Source organism: Taeniopygia guttata, chromosome 30, assembly GCF_048771995.1.
Source record: "Taeniopygia guttata chromosome 30, bTaeGut7.mat, whole genome shotgun sequence".
NCBI classification, from domain to species: Eukaryota; Metazoa; Chordata; class Aves; order Passeriformes; family Estrildidae; genus Taeniopygia; species Taeniopygia guttata.
The window spans coordinates 2,163,375-2,186,377 of NC_133055.1; the positions used below are offsets into that span (position 1 = coordinate 2,163,375).

The 23,003-nt window shown below is 49.1% G+C and overlaps 3 protein-coding genes across 16 annotated transcripts in view; 1 reads left to right on the plus strand and 2 right to left on the minus strand.

The window, feature by feature from the left end:
- LOC140680256 (uncharacterized) overlaps window positions 1-23,003 on the minus strand; it is a 1,118,524-nt gene that overhangs the window by 52,843 nt on the left and 1,042,678 nt on the right. The window lies entirely within an intron of this gene.
- Window positions 875-20,088, minus strand: LOC100229431 (IgGFc-binding protein). 12 transcript variants are annotated; one of them, XR_012052259.1, is made up of 9 exons: window positions 16,649-19,148; window positions 12,352-13,532; window positions 11,943-12,265; window positions 11,517-11,736; window positions 10,306-10,422; window positions 9,795-9,926; window positions 3,636-3,837; window positions 1,817-2,075; window positions 875-970 (listed from the first exon to the last, which is right to left on the minus strand). XR_012052259.1 is itself a non-coding variant. In XM_072919771.1 (7 exons), the coding sequence occupies exons 3-6, from the start codon at window positions 13,400-13,402 to the stop codon at window positions 10,740-10,742; spliced, it is 1,749 nt and encodes a 582-aa protein (XP_072775872.1). In that variant the 5' UTR covers window positions 13,403-13,532; window positions 16,649-16,693; window positions 19,861-20,088; the 3' UTR covers window positions 10,306-10,422; window positions 10,720-10,739. The 12 variants fall into 12 exon arrangements, 6 of the variants coding, with proteins under 6 accessions (XP_072775872.1, XP_072775873.1, XP_072775871.1 ...); XR_012052258.1 differs by having other exon boundaries at window positions 10,306-10,486; XR_012052257.1 differs by lacking the exons at window positions 875-970; window positions 1,817-2,075; window positions 3,636-3,837 and adding exons at window positions 4,663-5,769; window positions 10,720-10,894 and having other exon boundaries at window positions 16,649-19,147.
- FAM246A (family with sequence similarity 246 member A) lies at window positions 19,687-22,550 on the plus strand. Of its 3 annotated transcripts, XM_041711740.2 has the most exons (5): window positions 19,687-19,769; window positions 19,870-19,913; window positions 20,256-21,022; window positions 22,302-22,377; window positions 22,471-22,550. In XM_041711740.2, the coding sequence occupies exons 1-5, from the start codon at window positions 19,761-19,763 to the stop codon at window positions 22,538-22,540; spliced, it is 966 nt and encodes a 321-aa protein (XP_041567674.2). In that variant the 5' UTR covers window positions 19,687-19,760; the 3' UTR covers window positions 22,541-22,550. The 3 variants fall into 3 exon arrangements, with proteins under 3 accessions (XP_041567674.2, XP_072775886.1, XP_072775885.1); XM_072919785.1 differs by having other exon boundaries at window positions 19,717-19,913; window positions 20,260-21,022; window positions 22,311-22,377; XM_072919784.1 differs by having other exon boundaries at window positions 19,718-19,913; window positions 20,260-21,022.

Genomic DNA, 23,003 nt, shown 5'->3' on the forward strand with positions numbered 1-23,003 from the left:
TGGGGGACACTGAGAAGGCTGGAGAGGACACTGGCAGGGGGCACTGAGTGTGACTAGGATAAATTGGGAGGCACTGGGGGTTACTGGAACTTACTAGAAGACACTGAGAATGTTGGAAGGGCACTGGGGAGGGAAACTGGGAGTTACTGAGATGCATTGGGAGGCATTAGGGGATACTGGGATGTACTGGGGGACACTGCAAGGCTTAAATGGGCACTGGGGGGACACTGCAAGGCTTAAATGGGCACTGAGGGGAAATTGAGTGACACTGGGATGCAGGAGGAAGAACTGAGGAGGGACTGAGACAAACTGGGAAGGATTTGGGAACACCATAGGGAATAGTGGGGGAAGACTGGAATGCACTGGGAGGGACTAGGGACAATGGGGGTATACTGGGGCCAGCTGAGGGAGTGTGGCAGAGATTGGGGTGTAGGGGGGGTGTTGTACTGGGAGAGACTTGGGATACCGGGAGGCACACTGGGAGGGACTGGGGGGTGGGTACTGGCATGTACTGGGAGGAACTGGGGATACTGGTGAGGGGTCCCCTCCAGGTGTGCCATAGCACACACCTCCCCAGGTGGACTCAGATGTCCGGGAACCCCCTCCCGCTCCCCGCACCAAACATCCGGGTGCCCCCCCGCCCTTCCCCCCACGTGGGACTCAGGCGTTGGGAAATATTGACCAACGGGGGAAGGGGGGACACGGAACTGCCCGCGGCAGGACAGGGTGGGAACAGCCCTCCCCACCCCCACTGCCCCCCAGAATATTCCCACACTCCTGTTTTCCCAGAATTTCCAGGATTTTATCCCAGATCACCAGCAAACGGCGTTTTCTCTCAGGTTTTATTTTGGGGGCTAAAGCACAATTTTGGGACTTACAAAAATCCGGGTTTTCCGGATCTGAGGCTGTTTGAGGATGACGTCAGTGATAGGGCGCGGCCACTCAGGTGAAATGTCAATTTTCCACATCACTGGGTGGGAAGAAAGGCAAATCGAGGGGGACTTTCTGGCAGTTTCTTCCACTTTAGGGTCTTTTCCCCCTTTTCTGGACGTGTTATGCCCATTTTTGAACTCTTTCTCCTACGTTGTTTGTGTCTTTCCCCAATTTGAGAGGCTTTCCCCCCCTTTTTTATTCACTTTTCCCTTGTTTTGGACTATTTTTCCCCTTTTCTTGTGCTTCTCTCCCACTCCTCTTCCCCCCTTTGTGGGGGGTTTTTTCCCCCGTTTCTGGTGTATCTCTTTCCCCCTAGTTTTTGCACTCTTCCTCACTTTTTAATATTCCTTTTCCCTATTTTTGGGTCCTTCACCCATTTTTGGTGTCTTTTCCGGTCTTTGTGTTTTTATTCTCATTTGGGGGATTCTTTTGACCTCTTTTTCCCTCCCTCTTTTCTCCTTTTCTGATCTCTTTGCACTTGTTCCAGTTCTTTTCCTCTGCTGCCTCATTTCCTCATTTACAAGTCTCTTTTCCCACCTTTTGGGGTTATTCTCCCCCTCCCCCCCCACCCCATGCTGTTGCTGCTTTTTTTGGTCTCTTTTCCTGAATTTTGGGGTCCTTTCCCCAGTTTTGGCTCTTCCCCCTCTATTTGGTCTCCTTTCCCATCTTTTCAGGGCTCTTTTCTCCCTTTTGGAGAACTCGTTTCCCCGTTTTTGGTCTCTTTTCCATCTTTTGGGCCTTCTTTCCCCTTTTGGGGCTATTCTTTCCCTCTTTTTTAGGCTATTTTTCTCCCCTTTTTTGACACTGTTCCCCCTAGTGCCACCCACAAGATACCCAAATCCCCCCAGTCCCCCTCCCCCAGTGTCCCCATGGTGTCACCCACCTGGGTGATGTCAGGCACCGCCAGGCCTCGGCCAGGGCCCATGTGTCACTTGTCACCGTCCCATCAGGTGCTGCTGGTGGCACCATCGTAGTCGCTGCAGATGCCACAGAGCCGGCGCTTCCCCAGGCACCTCCACTGTCCCCCCACAGTGCACAACTCCACCAGAATTCCTGGGATTCAGCTGACCTGGAGGGTCGTGTGCGTCTCCGTGATGGTCAACGGTCCTGGGAACTCCGCAGGCAGGGGGTGGGCTGTTGAGCTGGAGAACACCAAATTAAGGGAAAAAAGGGGATTTGGGGTGATACAGGGGTGAAGGGTAGTTGGAGGAAAAGAGGGTGGAAAAGAGGAAGTTTGTGGAAAAATGATGGGATGAATCGAGGCATGGTGGGGGTAGAACAAAGGACAACCCATGTAGGTGCTTCTCTGACATGAAACTGGGAGAAGAAAGAGCAATTTCAGTCAAAATTATGGGGCGCATCAATTAATGGATGTCTCAGCCTCTCACACAAGTGCTTCACTAGCAGGAAACTGTGAGCAGAATACAGCAATTTGGGACAAAATTAAGGTAAGAACATCCTGTGGTGCTGGTGGGATGAGACAACCCGTGCGGACTCTTACTGGGTCTGAAATTAGGAAAAAAAAATCCATCTTTTTAAAATTAAAATTAAGGTCAGAAGGATGTTTAGGATGACAACATGCAGCGGTGACAACATTTCTGGGTACCAGCCAGGGTGTTGACAATTTACCCAGCCCTTCCTGTTTTTCTACATGGTGATGAAGCCGTGAGGCAGTGAAGAGGTGAAGTGCCACCAGGCTGGTCCCCAATGTCCCTGACATCCCCCAGCAGCTGGAACCACAGGGAGTCCTGGGGGTCACATATGCTGGCCCACACAGGTGCCGGTGGCCAAGGTAGACCCAGTGATGCCATCAAAGGTGACGAAGTGGGTGGCAGGGGACAGGGCGTAATGCCCCAGGAGTGCGATGCAGGTGTGGGTGCTGTCATGGAGGCTGCAGGTGTGGCCGAAGGGACAAGCAAAGGGGTGGCACTGGAGGCCGCTGGGCGCCTGGCAGGTGCAGGATTGGGAGCAGTCAGAGGTCAGGATGGTCTCAGTGATCTGTTTTCCATGGATAAAATGTGGAAAGTGGGTAAAAGTGGCCTAAAATGGCCAAAAAATAATGGAGATGATAATGCTGTGAGGTCTTTTGGGAGGGAGGAAGGGGCCCATGGTTCCCATATCCCCTGTGTGTCTCCATATTCCCAATGGGTGCCCATGGGGACCACCAGCATCTCCCCAGCATGTCCCATGTCCCCACACATCCCCATGTCCCCCATGAGGGGCACACTGGGGAGACTGGGACCTGCTGGGGGACACAGGGAACATTGGTGAAGATACAGGAAGATAATGGGACATGCTGGGAGACACTGGGAAGGACACTAAGTTCCCCCACTAAAAAACTGGGATAAATTGTGAGGCACTGTGGAGGGAACAGAAACAAATTGAGAGGGAATGGGAACACTGTGTGGGAAATTGGGGGAGGACTTGAGTACCCTGGGAGGGACACTGGACAATACAGGGAATACCAGGGGAGAGTGGAGGAGAGACCCTGAGCCCTCTCACTATGAGGAGAGACCCTGGGGTGGAGGGGAATCCACTGGGGGATGTGTTTGGGGGAAGTGGGACACACGGGGAGAAATGATAACATGGAGGATGCTGGGGCGTACTGGGGACACTGGGAGGCACACCAAAGGGATCCGGGATCAGTGGGGAGCTTGGAAGAAGCAAGGGCTGGAACTGGGTGGCACTGGGGCCACACTCACCTGGAGTAGCATTCCTGGGGGAGGCAGCCACAGTTCCCTGGGAAGACGCAGCAGGCCCCGTTGAACAGCAGCCCCTCGGTGCACTGACACCCCTCAAAGCACCGCTCGCTGCAGGGTGGAGGGGGGTGACACACCTGCGCAGGTGTGCTCACCGGTGCGGGCATACAGCTGGTAATGGCTCTTGAGAGGGGGCAGGTGAGAGCTGGGAAAGGGAGGGAAGAAACAAAGAGTGTCAATGGGGGGCAGTGGGGCTACTGGGGGATCATCTGGGGTCAACCAGTGCCTCTTGGGATCAATGCCATCCCACCTTTGGGGTGGGTGGTCCCATGGGGCTCCCATTTGGAGACAGGGGTGGCCCCACTAGTTGTACAGGGTTCCACCAGGGGGACACAGGCTTCTCATTTTGGGAGAGGTCCCCTTTGAGGGTGTGATTTCAGCATTTCCCAGATGGGGGCTATTATGGACAAATTCAATTGGTGTTATGGGTAATAAACACAATTCGCGCCATTCCCTGTATATGTTAAATACTTGTTAGATTATACTCGTTTGTACTAGCCTCTTCCCCTTCCCCCCGAGACCAGGTGTATATTGGAAACTGATTTACAAGAAGGTACAGCTCGCCAGGAGATGGGCAATGTCTGGAGAGATGCGGGGGACCCCAGGTGCTGATCATCACCTGAACGACCCGAGATGGATATCATGGAAATCCTCGGACAAATACATGTGAATGCAGCGTTCCCATAAATTTCATCACGGGATTCAACAACTCCGGACACTGAATTGTTCTCCCTCATCTCCAAAAGAGAAAATCTTATTAACATATGGACTCTGAATAGAAGAAAAGACTGATTGCAGAAATCTTGGTCTCAGGCGGAATTTCCCTATAAAAACCGCTTGTGCCAGGATGGAGGCGTGTGGGCATAGGGGAAAAACCTCTCCTGAGGCTGACTCCTTGTTGCACACCCAGGGTCGATCCCCGGGCTCGGCACTGTGTTTTTTTTCATGGCTCGCTAGATAGAATTTGACCGCAAATAAAACTATTTTTATTTTTTAATTTGGCTGAATAAATTTTCATTTATAACAATTGGGGAGGCTAATTATAGAGAAATTAATTAACAAGAATTTATTAAGCAAGTAGTATTAAGCAAAAGACAGAGCTGGGTGACCAGGGAGTCTCTGCTCTACCATGGCGCACCTTCCCCTTTGACCTTTTAGTTTTTATAGTCCTTTTTTTTTTTTTTTTTCCCCCCTGGTTGACGTATTTTCTCTCGATGCACTCTGTGCCGGTGCAATTGGCTGCTAGGAGGTCTTTTTTTCTGCCCTTGGTGATCATAGGAATGAAGGCTCCTCATTTTCCTTGCAGATTGTCCTTGGCTTAAAAGTTAACTTGTATATAATTAGTTACAGTCTTCTATGCTAGTTGCGTTCCCTACTCAGTTCAAATTCTTATCTCCTTCAACACTCGTTTTGATGAACAAAGACCTCTTTATTTATTACAGGGGCTTAGCAATGCAGACATGCTCCATTCCACTCCCCTCGACCTCCAAATTCCCACCCCCACCAAAATTTCCACTCCCTGCAAAATTCCTGTCCCCACAGAAATCCTGACCTGTGAATTCTCATCCTCCCAAAACTTCACCACCCCAAATTCCCAACTCCAAACTTCCTGTCACCTCAAATACCCAAATCCCCCCAGAATTCCCAATTCCTCCATGTACTCACGGCAACCCGTGGTCTCCCGACATTCCCATAGCAGGCCTGCGGCTGCCTGGCACGCAGCTGCCTAGCCCTGAAAGCCTGGACAGGGGTCTCCACCCTCCCGCACAACTGGCACCCAAAGGTGAACAGGAACGTGCAGGGCGGCACCGCCCCGTGACACCCTGCAAAGGGTCCCTCGGGGTCCCCGAGCACCGCGCAGCACCTTGCCAGGTGGGTGCAGTGTGGGGGGAGCTGCCCAGAGCCTCCCGTCGGGGTCCCCGTTGATGTTGCCACAGAGGCCCCGGGGCCGGCGGGATGGGGTGCATTGCCATCCTAGAGGATTTTGGGGCTCCTCTGGACCTAGAGCAGCTGGTGGGGCCCCACCTGCACCGCCCCCACGCAGCCACAGCAGCAGCAAGTGGCGGTTGCCATCCACCTGGGGGAGACAGGGGGGAGGATTCTGTAAGGGAAGTTGCACCTTTTGCCTCAAAGGTGGGGCAAAATAGGGTTTGCACCCCCAAGAACAGGATTTGCACTTCCAAAACTAGGGTTTGGATTTCCTTCTGCGCACCTCAAACCCACGGTTTACATCCCAAAAAGGGATGGTGATTAGACTCCAAAAAGAGAGTTTTCAACACCAAAATCATAGTTTCCAGCTCAATCCCACAGTTAGCACACCAGAAATGGTCTGTACACCCTAGAGTGCACACTTAAAGTGGTGTGTGTACCCCAAACAGGGTTTGTACTTACAAAACCACACTTTCACCCCCAAAAGCATTGTCCCCAAAACATGGTTTGCACCCACAAAACAGGGCATGCACCTCAAAGTCAGAGCTTTAACCCTAAACAAGGCCTTTCCTCACTGTTGCACCTCCCAAAATCCTATTTCCATCCCCCTTTTTGGCTCCCAAGTATCTTTTTGCCCCCAAAACTAGGGCTTGCACCCCCAAGTTCCCGGGGCCTCTACTCACTGTCACCTCCCACTGCTGTCCCCTGTCCACCACCACAGTCACCCCGTGCGCCGATGCCATCACCATCACCCACTGCACCTCCATGTCCTCCTGCTCCAAGGCCACGATGATAGGCTCCAGCTCTTCTTCAGGCTCACCCCTCTCCAACTCCTGCAGCAGGAGGGTGCAGGACTCCCCAAAATTCCCCAGGTGCCCATCAAAAGTGCTGTAAGCCCCTGCCCCCAAAAAACTGGCACTGTCTGCAGGTGCAGGGGTGGCACTCCAGTACCCCACCCTACACTGTGCATTCCTTGTCACTGGAGCAGTCTGGAATGGGATGACACTCCAGCCCCCCATTTTCAGAACAGATACGCTGCTCAGTGCAGGGGGACCCAGGGTAAAACTGCACTCCCCTGGGCCCTCCAAAACAGCCACACTGGGGGAGGGGCATGCAGTAATCCCCCTCTGGAAAAATCTGGGATCACAGAAACAACCTTCAAAGCATGTGGAGGCATCAGAGCAGTCCTGAGGTCCAGCTTTGCGTTTGCAGATGCAGGGGGAGGGGGGGCAGTGCAGAGCTCATAGTGCTAGTTTGGGGGGCACACAGGGCCTGTCAGGAAGGGAGAAGGGTTGGGAACACCAAAACCCCCACAGAAACTCCCTGCAAAGCCTCAAAACCCTAATGGACACCCCAGATTCCCATGGATATCCCAAAATTCCTCATCCAGGCCTCCCCTTGTGCAGACCCCAAATACCCCATGGACACCCCAAAACTCCTTTTGTAGACTCCAAAACCCCACTGACACCCTAAAGCTCCACATGGAGACCCAAAAACCCCTGGGAACACCTCAAACCTGCCATGAAAACCCCAAAGTCCCCACAGACAGCCCCCACCTCCCTTCCCCTTGCCAGACACGCCAAATACCTCCATGGACAGCCCAAAACTCTTTGCCTAACCCCTGTGTCCCTCTCTGCCCTCCAAACCCCCCCATACTCTCCCAAGCCCCCCAAGTCCCCCCATACTGCAGAAGGCAGCCATTTTTCACAGCTGTGGTCACCAGTGGCCGCACAGATGGAGCAAGGTCTGGGAAATGGGGGAAGAGACTGGGAAAAGTGGGATGAGGTCTGAGCCATGTGGCAAGGGTCTGGGCCATGCAGGATGGGGTCTGGAATGCACAAGATGAGGTCTCGGACACAATGATAAATTTCACAGAATTTCAGAGAATGACTAGGTTGGAAGAGACCTTAAAGATCATCAAGTCCAACCCATGCCCTAACTCTACCACCTCCCTGGGCAGGCCATTCCAGAACTTTATCACCAGGAGACAATGGGATTCGTGAGGAACCAGGAAATTCCAAGCCAAGTCCTGGAAGTTTCTGGGAATTCAAGTGCAAACTTCACCAAATACAGAGTATTTTAGCCCAATTTCATAACAAATCCTCAATTTTCATCCCTGTGGACATGATGAGGAACATTGTCAATGATTATCTGATGATGATACAATGATCATCAATAAAGAATATTCCAGCCCGTTACAATAGGATTTTTTGCCACTAAATAACCCAATTTCTTACCATTTTCATGGAGAAAAATATAACACTTCCTCAAAGAATGGGGTCACTCCACATTGGGTCCTCAACTGACCTCCAGGCTTGATCCCTTTAACCAAATTCTACTATTTTTGGTGCACTTTTTGGTGGTTCTCTCTGTAAATTATCCACTTTGTAGCCAACACCGAGATAATGGGAGATTTTGGGGTGGTAAATTATTCCAGATGAGACAACTTCTTCCTTAGGAAAGGTTTATTTTGTGTGGATTATGAGATCAACCAAGACTTTGGGTGGGATTCCCACACACCTCTGGGTTGTTCAAATTTGGATTTGGAACTGGCTTGAGGATCCTTTGGATACTGAAGGAAAAACCCTCCCAATTATCCCAATTTACAGAAGAAATTATCTGTCCCCCACCTCTTGATGGACACACCAGCAGCCTGGCATGTGCTGGTGTAGAGGGCAATGATTGGACACATCCCTTCTTCCTGATCAGAGATCAGGCAGGAGTCATGGATGCAACTCTGGAAGTACTGGTGGCCATCAGCATGACCATGACATGCTCTAAAGGGTCCATCCGCTTCCAAAATAATTTCGCACCCCAACCCAGAGACTTCCTGCTGCAGCCAGGAAAGTGTGACAGTGCTGGAACATTCCACTGTTGACCTCTCACCACATCCTGGGACATCTGTGACCTTCCAGCTGCTCCCAAAGGCATCTGGGTCTGCTATCACATGGTTGTTCCTCATCATCATGTTGTTGCTGGCAGCACCAATGTAGTTCCCACAAGGCCCACACAGGGTGTTGGCAAAGCCATTTGTCAGTGACGTGGCTGTGCCAATTGTAGGTGACAATAAGGCCAAAATTGGTCTCTACAACCTGCCCACTGCGATAGACAACAATCTTCCTTTCACTGTGGTGATATGGGAGGTTGACCAGCTGTTGCATCCCAGGACAATGAAGGGGATGCTGAGACTGGGATGCTCTGGGAAGACACTCATCTTCAAGAAAGGGCAACCCAGTGGGATGCTCTCCCACAGTCCCTTGCCTTGTTATGGTAATGATCCCAGTTACATCACCCCTGTTCTACTCCCTGTGGGAATCCTTAAAATCAGAGTTTTGGGCAAGTTGCAAAAGGCCGGCCTCAGAGACAGCGGAACTGCAATTAGAACTAGGCAGTAGACATAAGATTTGTCAGCAGAAAAATTATACAAGAAGTAGAAAGTAAGGACAAATAGAACAATGGTCTGTGTATTATCACTTGGCTAGAGTAACTCCCTAACTTACAGAAAAGTGTATCTAGTCAAGATATTAGGAAGTTCTAAGCTTAATAATGGAGCTCTGTGCATTGTATCTTAAGGCTTACAAGCAGGGATTTTATTCTAAATAAGTGAGCATTGTTTTAACCAAAGGTACTTGTGCTTATAGTGGCTGGATAGAACTACTGTCAATATGCTTTTGCTTTGTGTGATTGGTCAAAAAGCTTTTAAAGTAAGTTGTAACATTAAGTTCTTTGTCTGCTGCCTGGGATGTGAGCTGCTGGCATCTTCCCATTGTCATAACCATGTAATGAGACTGATGCTGGAAAACAAACAGCTCGAGACACGTTCCTCAGCAGTCCCGTCCCATTCATGATTTGTACCCAGTCCCCCGGCCGGCGATACTCCCCAGTTCCAGAATGTTCCTCACTCCCATTTATCCCATTAGTGCCCATTCCTTACTGTTCCTCCCCTGAATACCTGTTGGATTTTCCCCTGTAACACCACCTTTGCACCGCCTCTGGTCCCTCTACCCATTGGCCCTCAGACCTGATGCTCTGCCTCCCTTGTCCCATATAAAACCCTGGATCCTCCTTTGTTCTTTTCCCTGGACTCTTCGGTGTGTAGGTGCGATAAACTACCACTGGAACGCTATACAAAAAACCCCGGCTGCCAGCTTTTTCCACTGACCCGCAACATACCATCTGGTGGCGTGAACTGGGTGGTGCTCACGTCTGGTGCTCACTGGGCTATCCCTTCCTAGAGTAGACACTCTTGGGAAGGCGGTGGCCTCAGCAGCTTCTGCCAAACCGCCGCAAACAACTCTTATTAGTCTGGGGAGAAAACCATAAAGAGTGATCACATTTGTAGTCTGATGGTAAATTCCAACTATTTTCAACAGCCAGAGCAACCAAACTGCTTCAATTTAATTAAATTTTGGATTGAATTATATTTGGGATGCAAGAGTATGATAAGGTCCAAGTCCCATGAGGAAGCTGACCAACCACTCATTGGTCTGGGAAGAAAACCATAAAAATTGGTAACATTTGGGTCTGACAGAGAATTCCGTTTTCAACAGCCAGAGCACACCAATTATATTGGTTTAATTACATTTCAGATTCAATCATTAGTTAATGCAATGAGATTTGGGATGAGGTTTGGGATGAGATAGCGAATGCAGTGAAAAGATAAAGGACCACTTCCTAAACTCACCATGATTTTTCCACAATGTTCCCTGCTGATGCTGATGGTTTTGTTGTAGACTTTGACTGTCACCACGGCAACGGACGATATGCGGTTGTCACTTTGGTGGCCATTCTGCATCAACACCTGGAATCCCACCAAATTTTGGGTGTCCTCACACAACCCAACCAGTAGGTAAGACACACATCCCCTGGAAGATAAACCTCCTTTGATGAAAGGTCTCATAGTGGGTGGCTCCAACAGTGGTGCAGACCCCAAAAATTTTGGGATAACAATCCTAGACCCCCTCCTCCACTCCGCATTCCTCCTTAGTGGTCCAACCAGAATCCCGGTACACTGCCTGCCGCCGCTCCGCGTCACACACAGAGCGTTGGGTGCAAGTGAGATCACCCCAAAATTCCTCGCCAAGGCCATAGAAGAGACCTTGAAAGACACAGCCACATTCAGAGGGGCAGTGCAGGTGTTGGCTTCAAGGTCACATAGGTGTCCACGCAGGTGCTGACAGTGGAACAGCTGGATGACACAGTGGGGATGCTACAGGTAGGGAGGCAGGCGAGGCCACAGATGCTGTGGGTGCTGTTGGGCAGGTAAGCGAGAGCTGCACAGGGAGGGAGACAGCAGTCAGGGTGGGGCGGCACATAGTGGGACAGACTTCTTTGACTATCTGTACCCTGGAGTCTCCATGGATTTTAAGGAGTCTCCATTGATCTTTTGAAGTCTCCATGGACTTTCTGGAATCTCCCTGGATTTCCATGGATTTCCTGCTTGGATTTGCTGCCATAACCTTCCAAGCCATGAGTCCATGGATCTTTAGTCCCACATTAATTAGGCCCTGCCCACCCCAAGGACTATTTTCACCCAACCATCCTCTACTCATGACATCCCACTGTTGTCCTCCAATTGGAAACATTGATCCCTCCTCCTGGCAGTTATCAGCATAGATCTTGAAGGCATGGCACAGCACATTGTGATGCCCCTCATTGGCACACAGGTCGTAGATACAGTTCTTCACATAGCTATTGGGACTGTTAGTGTCATGACATGCTCAGAACAGCCCAGAATGTGGGACAACTTCCCACACCAGGTCTCTGCCTTGTATGTCACCACCTGGTCCCATCCACACAGCTTACAGTCCCCACTACAGGTGTCCAGGCAGTGGCCGCTCTCACTGGTCACCTTCTAGCTCTGCGCAAACTCTACAATATCACACGCCTGTTTACCATCAAGACAGAGTGCATCATCCCAGAGTTCCCTGTTGTTCCTGCACATTCCGCAGACTTTTCCAGAAAGAGCAGCCAGAAGTTTGATTACTACATGATCATCCCACTTGTAGAGGACTTTCAGCTTGAAATTTGATTGGATCAACATGGATTTACCCTTCTGGTGGATGTGGAGCTTCCCATGGGAGGAGATGAAGAGGTGCGAGAGGTGATTATTCACCTGCAGAACAAAAACCATCAAAACAACCAAAATCCATCAAAATTTGGTACAGAGTTCAAGAAATCTAGAAGTGTTTTCATGCAAGGATTACCTGCACACCAGGAAATCTAGGAATTATTTAGGAAAAGACCCTCAAGATCATTGCTAAATATGTAATTTCTGAAAAAAATTTTAAAAATTGGGAAATTATGATAGTTTCTGCTTACCCTCACCATCCCGTTCTCTGATGGGACAGCAGTGACAGTGACATTGTCGACATGGATGGTGATGGAGGAAACTTTGGAGTTCCCATTTGCCCTCTTTTTGACCTCAACAGAGAAGGCAGGAAGGGTGGGATCGGGATCGCAGATGGTGGTCAAGGTGTAGGCACATGTTCCCATGAAATCAAAGATCTTTCCATGAAAACTGCAGTAGTGTGGCCCGCCAGCAAGCCAACAGATGGAGAAAGTCTCCTGGAGGCACTCTGGTTGTCCATCCATCTCACACCTCTCCTTGCATACCAAATCCTCACAGGAGAGCAGTGTGGGGACTGAAAAAAAGGGGAAAACCTATGCATGGTCAACTGCACAACACCCAGCCATTGGGGTGACACAACAATGGACTGACTGTACTCACTGGCAGCACAGATTTCCAGGAAGCCATATCCAGCGTGACTCTGGAACCCAAACACCAGAAGCCCAATGGGCATCTGTGAGTTCTCAGCGCTCTGCATTGTTGCACTCAGGGTGATGCTGGCCCAGGAGAAATCTGTGCTAGGAATGGCCTGCCATGCCACGGTGTTGTCTGGAGGATGATTGAGGGTGGTGGTGGCAGTGGCAGTGGTGGGTGCAATGAGGATGGCATGGTTATCCTGGCTGGGCACACTGCTGAAGTGGAACGCAGTGCAACGGGCGCTGACAGGTGGGACAACAAGGAGGAAGGGATCTTGACAAGTTGACCTGCTGAAGAAAAACACCACCTGCACTGCCACCACCACACTGATGTACAGGTGGGAATTATGGTTCAGAACAAAAGTCTGCACCTCCCCTGTCACCATGGTCACAGTGGCATTCCTGCTCCCGGTGTTGTAGGTGATGGTGTTGTCTTCATCCATCACCACATAAACAAAGTCAACCTCTGTCTGCCGTGGGTTGGGTGGCACCACGTAGCTCCTCCCCAACGCTGTCATTGGGAGGAGCTGCTCCACCACAAAGTCAAAGCCAGCAAACACCTTGACACAGGTGTGGCCACTGAGGATGGCCACACCTGTGTCGGCCACTACAACTGTGCCAGTGAAGTCCTGGCTGCTCTGGAGCTGCAGGCTGTGGTAGGGCTGCAGGAATAGGCAGAGCACCGCAACAGGGACATAGGCGGCCCTAGCACAGTGGAAAGTGGCGGTGGTGGTGGCACTGCTGGCCACCATGAACTCAGGCTGTAGGTGTAATTCCCAACAGGTGTCACCACACAGTACCTGTTGCCCAGGCTCTCCATAGGTAGGAGGGCAGTGGCACCCACAGTGTATCATGGTGCTGACAGACACCATTGAGCTATCAGCACTCGCCTGGACCACCAAGGTTTTACGGGAAGTGCAGCTTCCAGTGAGTTCCAGGTTAGCAGAGAGGGGCAAGGGCACAGTGACATTTGGCCTCAGGGTGATGTTCTGGGTGACAGAGCCACCGCAGAGCATCACTGACACCTGAGTGTCAGCAGGGCCACAGGAGGTGAGCAGCAGCTGCAGCTATGCATTAGAGGACTCATCATGGTTCTGTGGGAACACAGCCAGAACTCACGGCCCCAGTAACTGGCACTGGAGAGCGCTGGGAAAATGGAGGAAAAAGGGGGTCTTGGTTAATTTTTATATTAACCAAGGGGTTATATAAATGGGGCTTTTATGTTTTTATATTGATATTTTTATATCAATTCTGTATGTATTTATATATGATTTTCCCTATTTTGCAGTAGAAATTGTACTGAAATTACATTAAAGATATGACTGCAGTATCCAATTTATAAAGTCTAGTTTTATATATAATCATAATAGAAATTCTATTTATAGTTTGTTATGTTAATAAACAAAATTTGCATTCTATTACCAAATTATTAAAATATATATCAATGTGTTAATTGTAAGAAATAATGGTGTATTATTAACTAATATTAATTATATAAAACACTATTCCTTCATACAACAATATAACTAGCTATTTCTATTATTGTACCCTGTGTTCTTGACATATTAATAGTAATATGTAATATACTTTAGTATACTACTACTTATTAGCATACTGATAAAATATCAATAATATAAGACTCATATATCAGTAAAAAAATCTGAATTACATTTTAGCCCGTTATGGTATTATTATACTTATTATCCATTATATAACTTAGTTATATAGTTTTCTGTGTTATTATTATACAGATCTCTAATTGTAATACTGTGATATACAATACCTATATTTAAATATATAGTAGTATTTTTTCTATTGTTTTGTACTTAATTTTGATAGAAATACCAGCAAAAATTTAATCCAAATCCATAAATCTTAAAAATAATTAAAGTAATATAATAATGAATGTTGTGGCTATTTAATTTATTTCAGTATTAATCATAGTAGAAAATAAATTTACATGTTATTTTTATAATTACTTACAACAGCAGATGATTTATATTTTCTCTATAAAATTATACAGATAATGATTTTAAATAATTTTATTTCTTGTTTCATAGAAACAATTTGGGAAAAAAACAGTAAGAATCAAGTTAAAATAAGCAGTAAGGAGCAAAATTACAAAGGTAAAGAATATATTAGAGACCAGAATAGAATTAATATACCATTATATTATACTATATTGCAATATAATCTATCGTTATATGTAATCGATATAGCAATTATAATAATAAATATAATACAATATTATAATAATAATTATAATACAATATTATATTGTAACACAAAATATAATAATATACACATATGATATTAAATATAATATCCATAAATTACAGAAAGTTATAATACCTTATAATACAATAACATAATGTAATTCATATAACGTTATGCAACTCTATGTCATATTACAGTGTAAAATAATCTTTAAATGTATTACATAATTATATTTATAATAATTTATATGTAATCTATCATTTATAATTCTCTTAATAACTAGAAATAGTGATATATATTAGCAATATTTAGTGTACTTTATTAATAAATGCACTAATATATGAATAGAAAATATATTACGTGGTTTTGTAGTCCACCTTTTTGTACATCCATATAAACTTTTAAATAACTTTATACTGAATTTTCATGGAAATTTTTACTAAAAAATGCAAATAAGAATAATGATAATAACATAATTACAGCAGAATAGATCATATGTTGTATTTTTATATAATTACAGTAGCGATAATATTACACATTCATATAGTAGTAGTGTATGTATATTATTAATATATCCCCAACATATAAAAATACAGATAAGTATTAATAAGCAATTATTGTCCTATTAATCAATATTATGCTATTCAATTACACTATTTAATATTATCAATAGCCAATTAAAATTTTATGAAATTTGAATAACATAAAATGTATATATAAAAAATATAAATATATTAAAGTAAAACTAATACTTTAAAAGGATCAAAACTTTAAAAGGATAAAAAATGTTTTCAGGGCTTTTTTAAAGCCTACAAAACAACAAAATAGCCCTTTTTAGCCCCAAAACAGGTTAAAAGGTTAAAAGGACTGGATATCTTCTCCTAATTAAAAGAAAAAAAAAAAATTATTGAGATTGTCAGGGGAAAAAAAGAGGAAAATGAGATAAAAATCTATTAAAACTTGGTGTATATATAAAAGCTCATCATATGGATTTTTTTCTTAATTTAAAAAAATAGGAAATTGGGGATATTGGATAAAAAATAATTCTGGTGATTTTTTCAGGACAAAAATGGAATTTGAGTGTTTTGGGGGAAAAATAGGAAATAATGAGGTTTGACTGTGAATAAAAAATAGGATTAAAGCGGGCTTTCCAAAATAACACATGAAAATGAGTTGTTTTTCTAAAAAAAGCGATCTTGAAGAAAAATTAACAGGGAAATAAGCAATTGGGATTTTAATAATTAGAACAGAGTGAAAGAGTTTTTTTCCTTTAAAAATACCTGAAACCTAAAACAGAGTTCAAGAGGGCTTTTTTCCTTAAGGAATAACATTTTAAAATAAAATTAAAAAGAAAAAAAAAAGAATAAAAAAGAAAATATAAAGAGAATAAAAGGGTTTTTTTAGTTAAAAACACTATCTAAAAATTGGGTTGATAAAAGGTTTTAGTGAAAATTAGAAAAAAGCCAGGAAAATAAGGAATAAAAGGGGTTTTTTCCCTTAGGAACCAACTGCTTTTACGAAAAAATAGAAAATAAAGTTACTTTTTTCATTTAAAAATACCTTTTAAAAATATATATATCTTCCCTGAAAAAAATACAATTCCAGCATATGGGTTTTGTCTTGGAAAAACATTAAAACTGATCACTAGAATTTTAGATAAAACAAAACCAAAAAAAACACAAAAGCCACCCGAAAAGTAAACAGAAATAACCAGGACAAAGTGCATTTTTTTTTTCTTCTGTAGAAAGTGAAGAAAAAGGGGATTTTCCCCATGAAGATTAATGAGGCATTCATGAAAAAAAAAGAAGAAGATTCTAAAAGCTTTTGGATTAAAAAATATTTAAAAATCGGTTTTTTGGTTAAAAATAACAAATCTGCAGCTGAGAGGTGGTTGGAGAAAATGTAAAATGAAGGAAAAGGGGAATTTTCTGACAAAAACAAGCCCAGGGATTGATGACTTCATTTTCTGTGCTAAAAAGCATGGAAATATGTACAAAATCCAGGAAATTTGGGGATTTTGCATGGAAAACAGGGGTTTGACTTACCACAGAAAGGAAGGAGCAGCCACCGGATCCCACCTTGTGCCATCCCTGCGAAAAACACCAAAAATCAAGAAAAACTGTAATTTTATGAGAAAAATCCATGTGAACCCTGGGGTGTCTCCAGAAGCCTCAAATTAACTCCCAAATTACCCCAAAATGTCTTTTAATACCCCAAAATGCCTTTTTTTCACCTCACAAAAATCTCTTGGGGCTTATTTTGGCCTCCACTGCCTCTAAATCCACCTGAAACATTCCAAACTCAAAATTTTGTCCAAAATTCCCCAGGTTTGGATCAAAATGGTTTTCCTTCCCAAATTCTCCCATTTTGGGTCAAAATACTATTTCCCCCAATGCCCTCCCTTTTGGTCAAAATGGAATTAAACAGAGATAAAACATCTCTCCCCCTCATCCTCCTCCCACCTTGAGGCCACATCAGAGTCTCCATCTAAATCAGAGTCACACCAAATATAGATGAATTTTAACTAAAATCACCTAGATTCATGTCAAAATGGGGTTAAAATGCTGACACAGCCCTCCCACCAAACCCTGCCCTTGATGCCATCTCAATACCCCATTTCCACCAAATCCACACTAAAATTTCATGGAAAGGATGAATTTCCCCCCAACTCCTCCCAGTTTCAATCAAAATGGGTATTTTATGGCCCAACATCCCCCAAATTCAGATCAAAATGGAGCTCAACATCCAGAAAACACTTCACTCACCTGGTCCCACACAAACCCTCCCAAACGTGCAATCTGGCCTCAAAAAAGGGAAGAAAAAACCCACCAAATTTTAGGCACGATGAGGGAAAAAAAAATATCTGAAATTTGGGAGAAAAGTGAACAAGAATGGAAAAATCCAGAGATTTAGGGAGAAATGGGCAAAAAATTTTAAAACTTGGGAAGCAAAGAGTTTAAAACCTTAAATTTTGGAAGAAAAAGGATTAATATTATGAAACTTTTGGGGACAACGAGGCAAAGTCATAAAACTGGGGAAGGGAAAGGGTAAAAATAATCTGAAAATTCGGCAGAAAAAATCCTCAATTTCTGCTCATCACCAAACAATAAGGAAAGCCAGATATAAACAGGGAAAGAAGCCTCTCCACTCTTCCCCACTCTCCCCCACTCAGCGGCCCCTTGGCTCTTGAATTCCTGGATCCCTGCAGACACAGAGTGTTTGTCCCAAAGTCACTCCTTCTAGACCCAAATAAAAAATACCCAAGCGCTCCCAGAATCACTGTCCCCATGGTACCCTCTGGCTCCATGACACCAGGGGAAGGACAGACCAAGTCCAAATGTCTTTTACCCAAAATTAATGACCCAAGTCCCAGCAAGGAATTCCAAGGAATGGGAAATTCTGGCCCAAATGACTAAAAAGCTGAATAAAACCAGCTGGAGCCAGGACAGACTATGGCAAACAGGAAATGAAAGGGCTTTTGTCTTAAAATGAAGACAGAAAAATGGGGAAACCCTGAACCCCACAGACATCCTCAAAACTGTCCAGAGACAGGAGACCTCACCCCCAGAGCCATCCAGGGACCCCCAAAACCCCATGAGGTTCCTCCAAAACTACGCAGGGATCCCTTCAGCTCTCTGAACCTCCCAAACCACAAGGTCCCTAAGGGGAGATGGGGGGCCCTGGGAGGGTTTTGGGGCTCCTGATAAATGACACAGAGAAGAGGCATTTTCAACTGCCCTGAAGGCGCTGGATGGAGCCTAAAGACTAACTGGCAAAAAACCTGAAAGGATGTAAAGGTATGCTTAGAGGATCACAAGCATAGAGCCACTGGACAAATAGGTAATGAGGAATATAGTGGAGTTTTTGTCAAGTTACATAACAAGTAACAGTGCATGCTCAAGGAAAAAAGGTTCAAGGAATGGTAACCTGCAATATGGAAACATTCTGGGAATATGACCACCAGAGACCTGTTCACAGTCCCTCCAGGACCATACCCTGTGGTAAAGTTTCACCGCACACATCAGATTAAAGGAGAAATCCTTCAGCATGTCCTGGGCAGATAAACACCTGCTTTCTAACGCTTGACATTGTGTTAGAAAGTGTACTTGACATCCATTTGGTATCATTCCCTTGGACAGGCTTATAGATCTAAGGGGGGCTGAGAGAGTCCTGTTGGGATTTTGGGGGTCCCTGGGAGGGTTTGGAGTTTCTAGGGGAGATTTGGGGGGTCCATGGGAGAGATTGGGGGGGGGGGGTCTCTGTCAGTGAGATCCCAGCTCTCTGCCACTTTAACCACCCCGAGGGCTTCCCAAACCACATGGGGACCCCCTCGACCTCCTGGATGCCCAGAACCACACTAACCTCTCTCCACCCCAAACCTCTCTGGGACCCTCACACCCACCCCAGTGACCCCAGAACCCCCCGGCATCTCTCAGCTGCCCCAGACCCGCAATCCCCTTCAGGGATCTCCACTGATACCCCAGGGCCTCCCCCACTGCCTCCAGAGTCCCCAGAGCCCTCCGGGAACCCCCCGAGCCCTCCCTCGGACCCTCCGGGAACCCCCCGAGCCCTCCCTCGGCCCCTCCGGGAACCCCCCGAGCCCTCCCGCGGACCCCTCCGGGAACCCCCCGAGCCCTCCCTCGGCCCCCTCAGGGAACCCCCCGAGTCCTCCCTCGGCCCCTCCGGGAACCCCCCGAGCCCTCCCTCGGCCCCCTCAGGGAACCCCCCGAGTCCTCCCTCGGCCCCTCAGGGAACCCCCCGAGCCCTCCCGCGGACCCCTCAGGGAACCCCCCGAGCCCTCCCTCGGCCCCTCCGGGAACCCCCCGAGCCCTCCCTCGGACCCCTCCGGGAACCCCCCGAGACCTCCCTCGGCCCCCTCCGGGAACCCCCCGAGCCCTCCCTCGGCCCCCTCCGGGAACCCCCCGAGCCCTCCCTCGGCCCCTCCGGGAACCCCCCGAGCCCTCCCTCGGCCCCTCAGGGAACCCCCCGAGCCCTCCCTCAGACCCCTCCCTCCCTCCCGCGCCGCGCTCGCGCCGCCGCTTCCCGCCTTCTCCTGCTCCTGCCTCCCATTGGCCACAGCGCCCGCCCGTCCTCGCCCTTAACCAATCAGCGCCCGAGCTCGGAGCGCTGGGGCGAAACCAAACGAGAGCGCGAGCGATGGAGCAGGTGAGGCCTGAGGGGTCCAGAGGGGACCGAGGGGGGAATTCGGAGGATCCCGGGGGGGAATTTGGGGGGCCCCGCGTCACTTCCCTCATACCTCCCGCAGAGGCTCAGCCTGGAGCAGCGAACGGAGCGTCTGGTGCAAAGGAGGTAAGAGAACACCCCGGCTTCAAGTGCCCTTCGGGATCCCCAAGTGCCCCCGGAGGCCCCAGTCTGCTCCCCCGTTCCCTCAGAGTTGTCCCAGACACCAAGTGCTCCCCAGACTCCTAAGTGCCTGCCAATTCCCTCCCTTGCCCCAGTGTTCTCCGAGAGCCGTTCAGAGACCCCCAACTACCCCAGCCGATGTCAGGTGATGCCCCGGACCCCCATTCTGCCCATCAGTGCGTCCCGCAGCCCCTCAAATTCCTCCTGAGACCATCAGCGCTGCAGGGTCAGTGCCGGGTCAGCGTTCCGGGGGTCCTCGCCCCTCCCCAACGCTCTCCTCCCCCACAGCCAGGCCCAGCTCAGAGCCCGCCGCCCCGGCGCAGAGAGGACGAAGCCTCTGCTGGACTCCGCCCCCTGCAGCTCCGCCCTCCATGACCCGCTCGTCCAATGGCGCTCGAGGCGGTGCCGGGGGGAGGAGCCCGCAGCGGACACGCCCCTGGCGGGCAGGGCCCTGCTGGGCTCCCTGCAGGGATTGGATCGGGGCGGGTCACGTGACCCCACCGGGGCCATGCAGGCGGCTGCGCCCGGGCGGCCACGTGACCAAGCTGAAGCCCCCTGGCCAATCAGGAGCCACTTCCGCAAGCACCAGGGGCTGCCTTCAGCCCGGGCTGTCTGCCAGGAACGCTTCTGGCAGGATCCCTGCTGGCGGCCACGGGGCTCCCACCAGGCCCTCGGGCCAGTGAGGAGCAGCTCTCTGGATACCCTGCGGGAGGCACGATGCTCACAGCCACATGACTCCCACCACACCCCGGGGCAAATCAGCAGCAGCTGCTGCGCACCTCTGCACCAGGGGGCGCCACCCTGTGGGAAGCGAGAGTCCCATCAGCCTTTGCTGCAGGAGCCACTTTGGGGGTCACATGACTGCCTCGGGGCTCTGTGGTGTGCGCCACATTGGGAGTCACGTGACTCCCAGGATGCCCTGCGGCCGCCAAGGGAGGAGCCCCTGTGCCGGGGAGGGCGGGGCCTGAGGCCACGTGGTCCCCATGAGGCCCCGCCCTCAGTCAGGAGCAGCGCACGTGGTGCCCCGCAGGGGGCGCCATGGCAGCAGCCACGGGGTGAGGGCCAGAGGGGCCGCTCAAGGGTCATGGGGGTCACTTGTGGGTCATGGGGTCACGTGTGGGTCATGGGGTCACTTCTGGGTCATGGGATCATTTCTGGGTCATGGGGGTCACTTGTGGGTCATGGGGTCACGTGTGGGTCATGGGGTCACGTGTGGGTCATGGGGTCACGTGTGGGTCATGGGATCACTTCTGGGTCATGGGATCATTTCTGGGTAATGGGAGTCACTTGTATGTCATGAGGGTCACTTGTGGGTCATGGGGGTCACTTGTGTGTCATGGGGGTCACTTGTGGGGCATGGGATCACTTCTGGGGCATGGGGGTCACTTGTGTGTCATGGGGTCACTTGTGGGTCATGGGAGTCACTTGTGGGTCATGGGGTCACTTCTGGGTCATGGGATCACTTCTGGGCCATGGGGGTCACTTCTGGGTCATGGGAGTCACTGTGGACTTGTGGGTCATAGGAGTCACTTGTGTGTCATGGGGGTCACTTGTGGGTCATGGGATCACTTCTGGGTCATGGGAATCACTTGTGTGTCATGGGGGTCACTTGTGGGTCATGGGAGTCACTTGTGGGTCATGGGATCACTTGTGGGTCATGGGGGTGACTTGTGGGTCATGGGAGTCACTTGTGGGTCATGGGATCACTTGTGGGTCATGGGATCACTTCTCGGCCATGGGAGTCACTTCTGGGTCATGGGGGTGACTTGTGGGTCATGGGAGTCACTTGTGGGTCATGGGGGTGACTTGTGGGTCATGAAAGTCACTTGTGGGTCATGGGGGTCACTTGTGTGTCATGGGGGTCCCTTGTGGACTTGTGGGTCATGGGAGTCACTTGTGGGTCATGGGGGTCACTTGTGGGTCATGGGAGTGACTTGTGGGTCATGGGGTCACTTGTGGGTCATGGGATCCCTTGTGGGTCATGGGATCACTTGTGGGTCATGGGAGTGACTTGTGGGTCATGGGGATCACTTCAAGGCTGGGGGTTGATTGAGTGTCATGAGGCGCCTTTGTGGGGCTGGGGCCATTTGTGGGTCAGAGGGGTCACTGGTGGGCCTGGATGCACCTTTTGGGCCAGGGGCTAGCGGTGCCCTTGTGGGCTCAGGTGGCCATTTGTGGGCCGGGGGTGGTCACTTGCGAGGCGAGGGAGGCAGCTGTGGGCCCGGGGTCACTTGAGGGGCTGAAGGGGCACTTTTGGATTGGGGAGATACTTCTGGAAGTCCCTTGTGAGGCTGAGGGAACACTTGTGGGACTGCCACCCCCTGTGACATGCAGCTCCCCCAGGCCCTCTTGAGGACCCCATCCTCTGGATGCTGCGATGCCACCGCCGGACCATAAGGGAACGCCTTCGGTAGGATTTCCCCACCCCCAAATGTCAGGGGTCTGCCCCTGCACCTACGCTGGGTTCCCCTAACTCCCCATTTGCTCTCCCTTCCTCCCCCAGGGCCATTGAGACACTCCTGGAATGCCCACCTGGGCACCCCCAACGCATGGTGGGGCCAATAAAGCAATGACACCCCAAAATTTCACTGGGCAGGTGGGGAGACCCCCAAAACCCCCTCCCTTACCTCCCCCGCCTCTGAGATTGCCCGCAGTTCCCTCTCCCCCTAAACGTTCCCAAGAGTATTTGGGAGATTCTGGGGGCTCAAAATAGGTTGTTGTTGGGGTATTGGGTGTCTCTAGGGGGTCTGTGAGGGTCTGTGGGGTGTTTGGAGGGGCTCTGAAGCTGCGGAAGGGATTTGGGGGGTGTTTGGGGAGCGCTGGAAATCGGGAGCAGTTGGGAGGGCACTGCATGTCTATAGGGCGTCTAGAAGAGGTCTGTGGGATTTTTGGGGGAGCCTCTACAAGTGCTGGGGAAAATCTGAAAGATATTGGGGTCCAGGAAGGGGTTTGGCGGGACCCTTGGGCTTTGGGGGGTCTTTAACGGTCCGGGAGTCCGTGGGATATTTTGGGGGGCCCAGGACAGCGCTGGGGGGT

What these genes read in the sequence shown, in the direction of transcription:
- LOC100229431 (XM_072919771.1), bottom strand. Translation starts at nt 13,402, where the DNA reads ATGCTCTGCGGTGGCTCTGTCACCCAGAACATCACCCTGAGGCCAAAT. An exon ending in CAGAGAACGGGATGGTGAGG is followed by an intron (nt 11,737 to 11,942) that starts GTAAGCAGAAAC and finishes TTTGTTCTGCAG; the next exon opens with GTGAATAATCACCTCTCGCA. An exon ending in TGATGCACTCTGTCTTGATG is followed by an intron (nt 10,895 to 11,516) that starts GTAAACAGGCGT and finishes CTCCCTGTGCAG; the next exon opens with CTCTCGCTTACCTGCCCAAC.
- FAM246A (XM_072919784.1), top strand. Translation starts at nt 19,761, where the DNA reads ATGGAGCAGGTGAGGCCTGAGGGGTCCAGAGGGGACCGAGGGGGGAAT. An exon ending in GCCATGGCAGCAGCCACGGG is followed by an intron (nt 21,023 to 22,301) that starts GTGAGGGCCAGA and finishes TGTGACATGCAG; the next exon opens with CTCCCCCAGGCCCTCTTGAG. An exon ending in ACCATAAGGGAACGCCTTCG is followed by an intron (nt 22,378 to 22,470) that starts GTAGGATTTCCC and finishes TTCCTCCCCCAG; the next exon opens with GGCCATTGAGACACTCCTGG.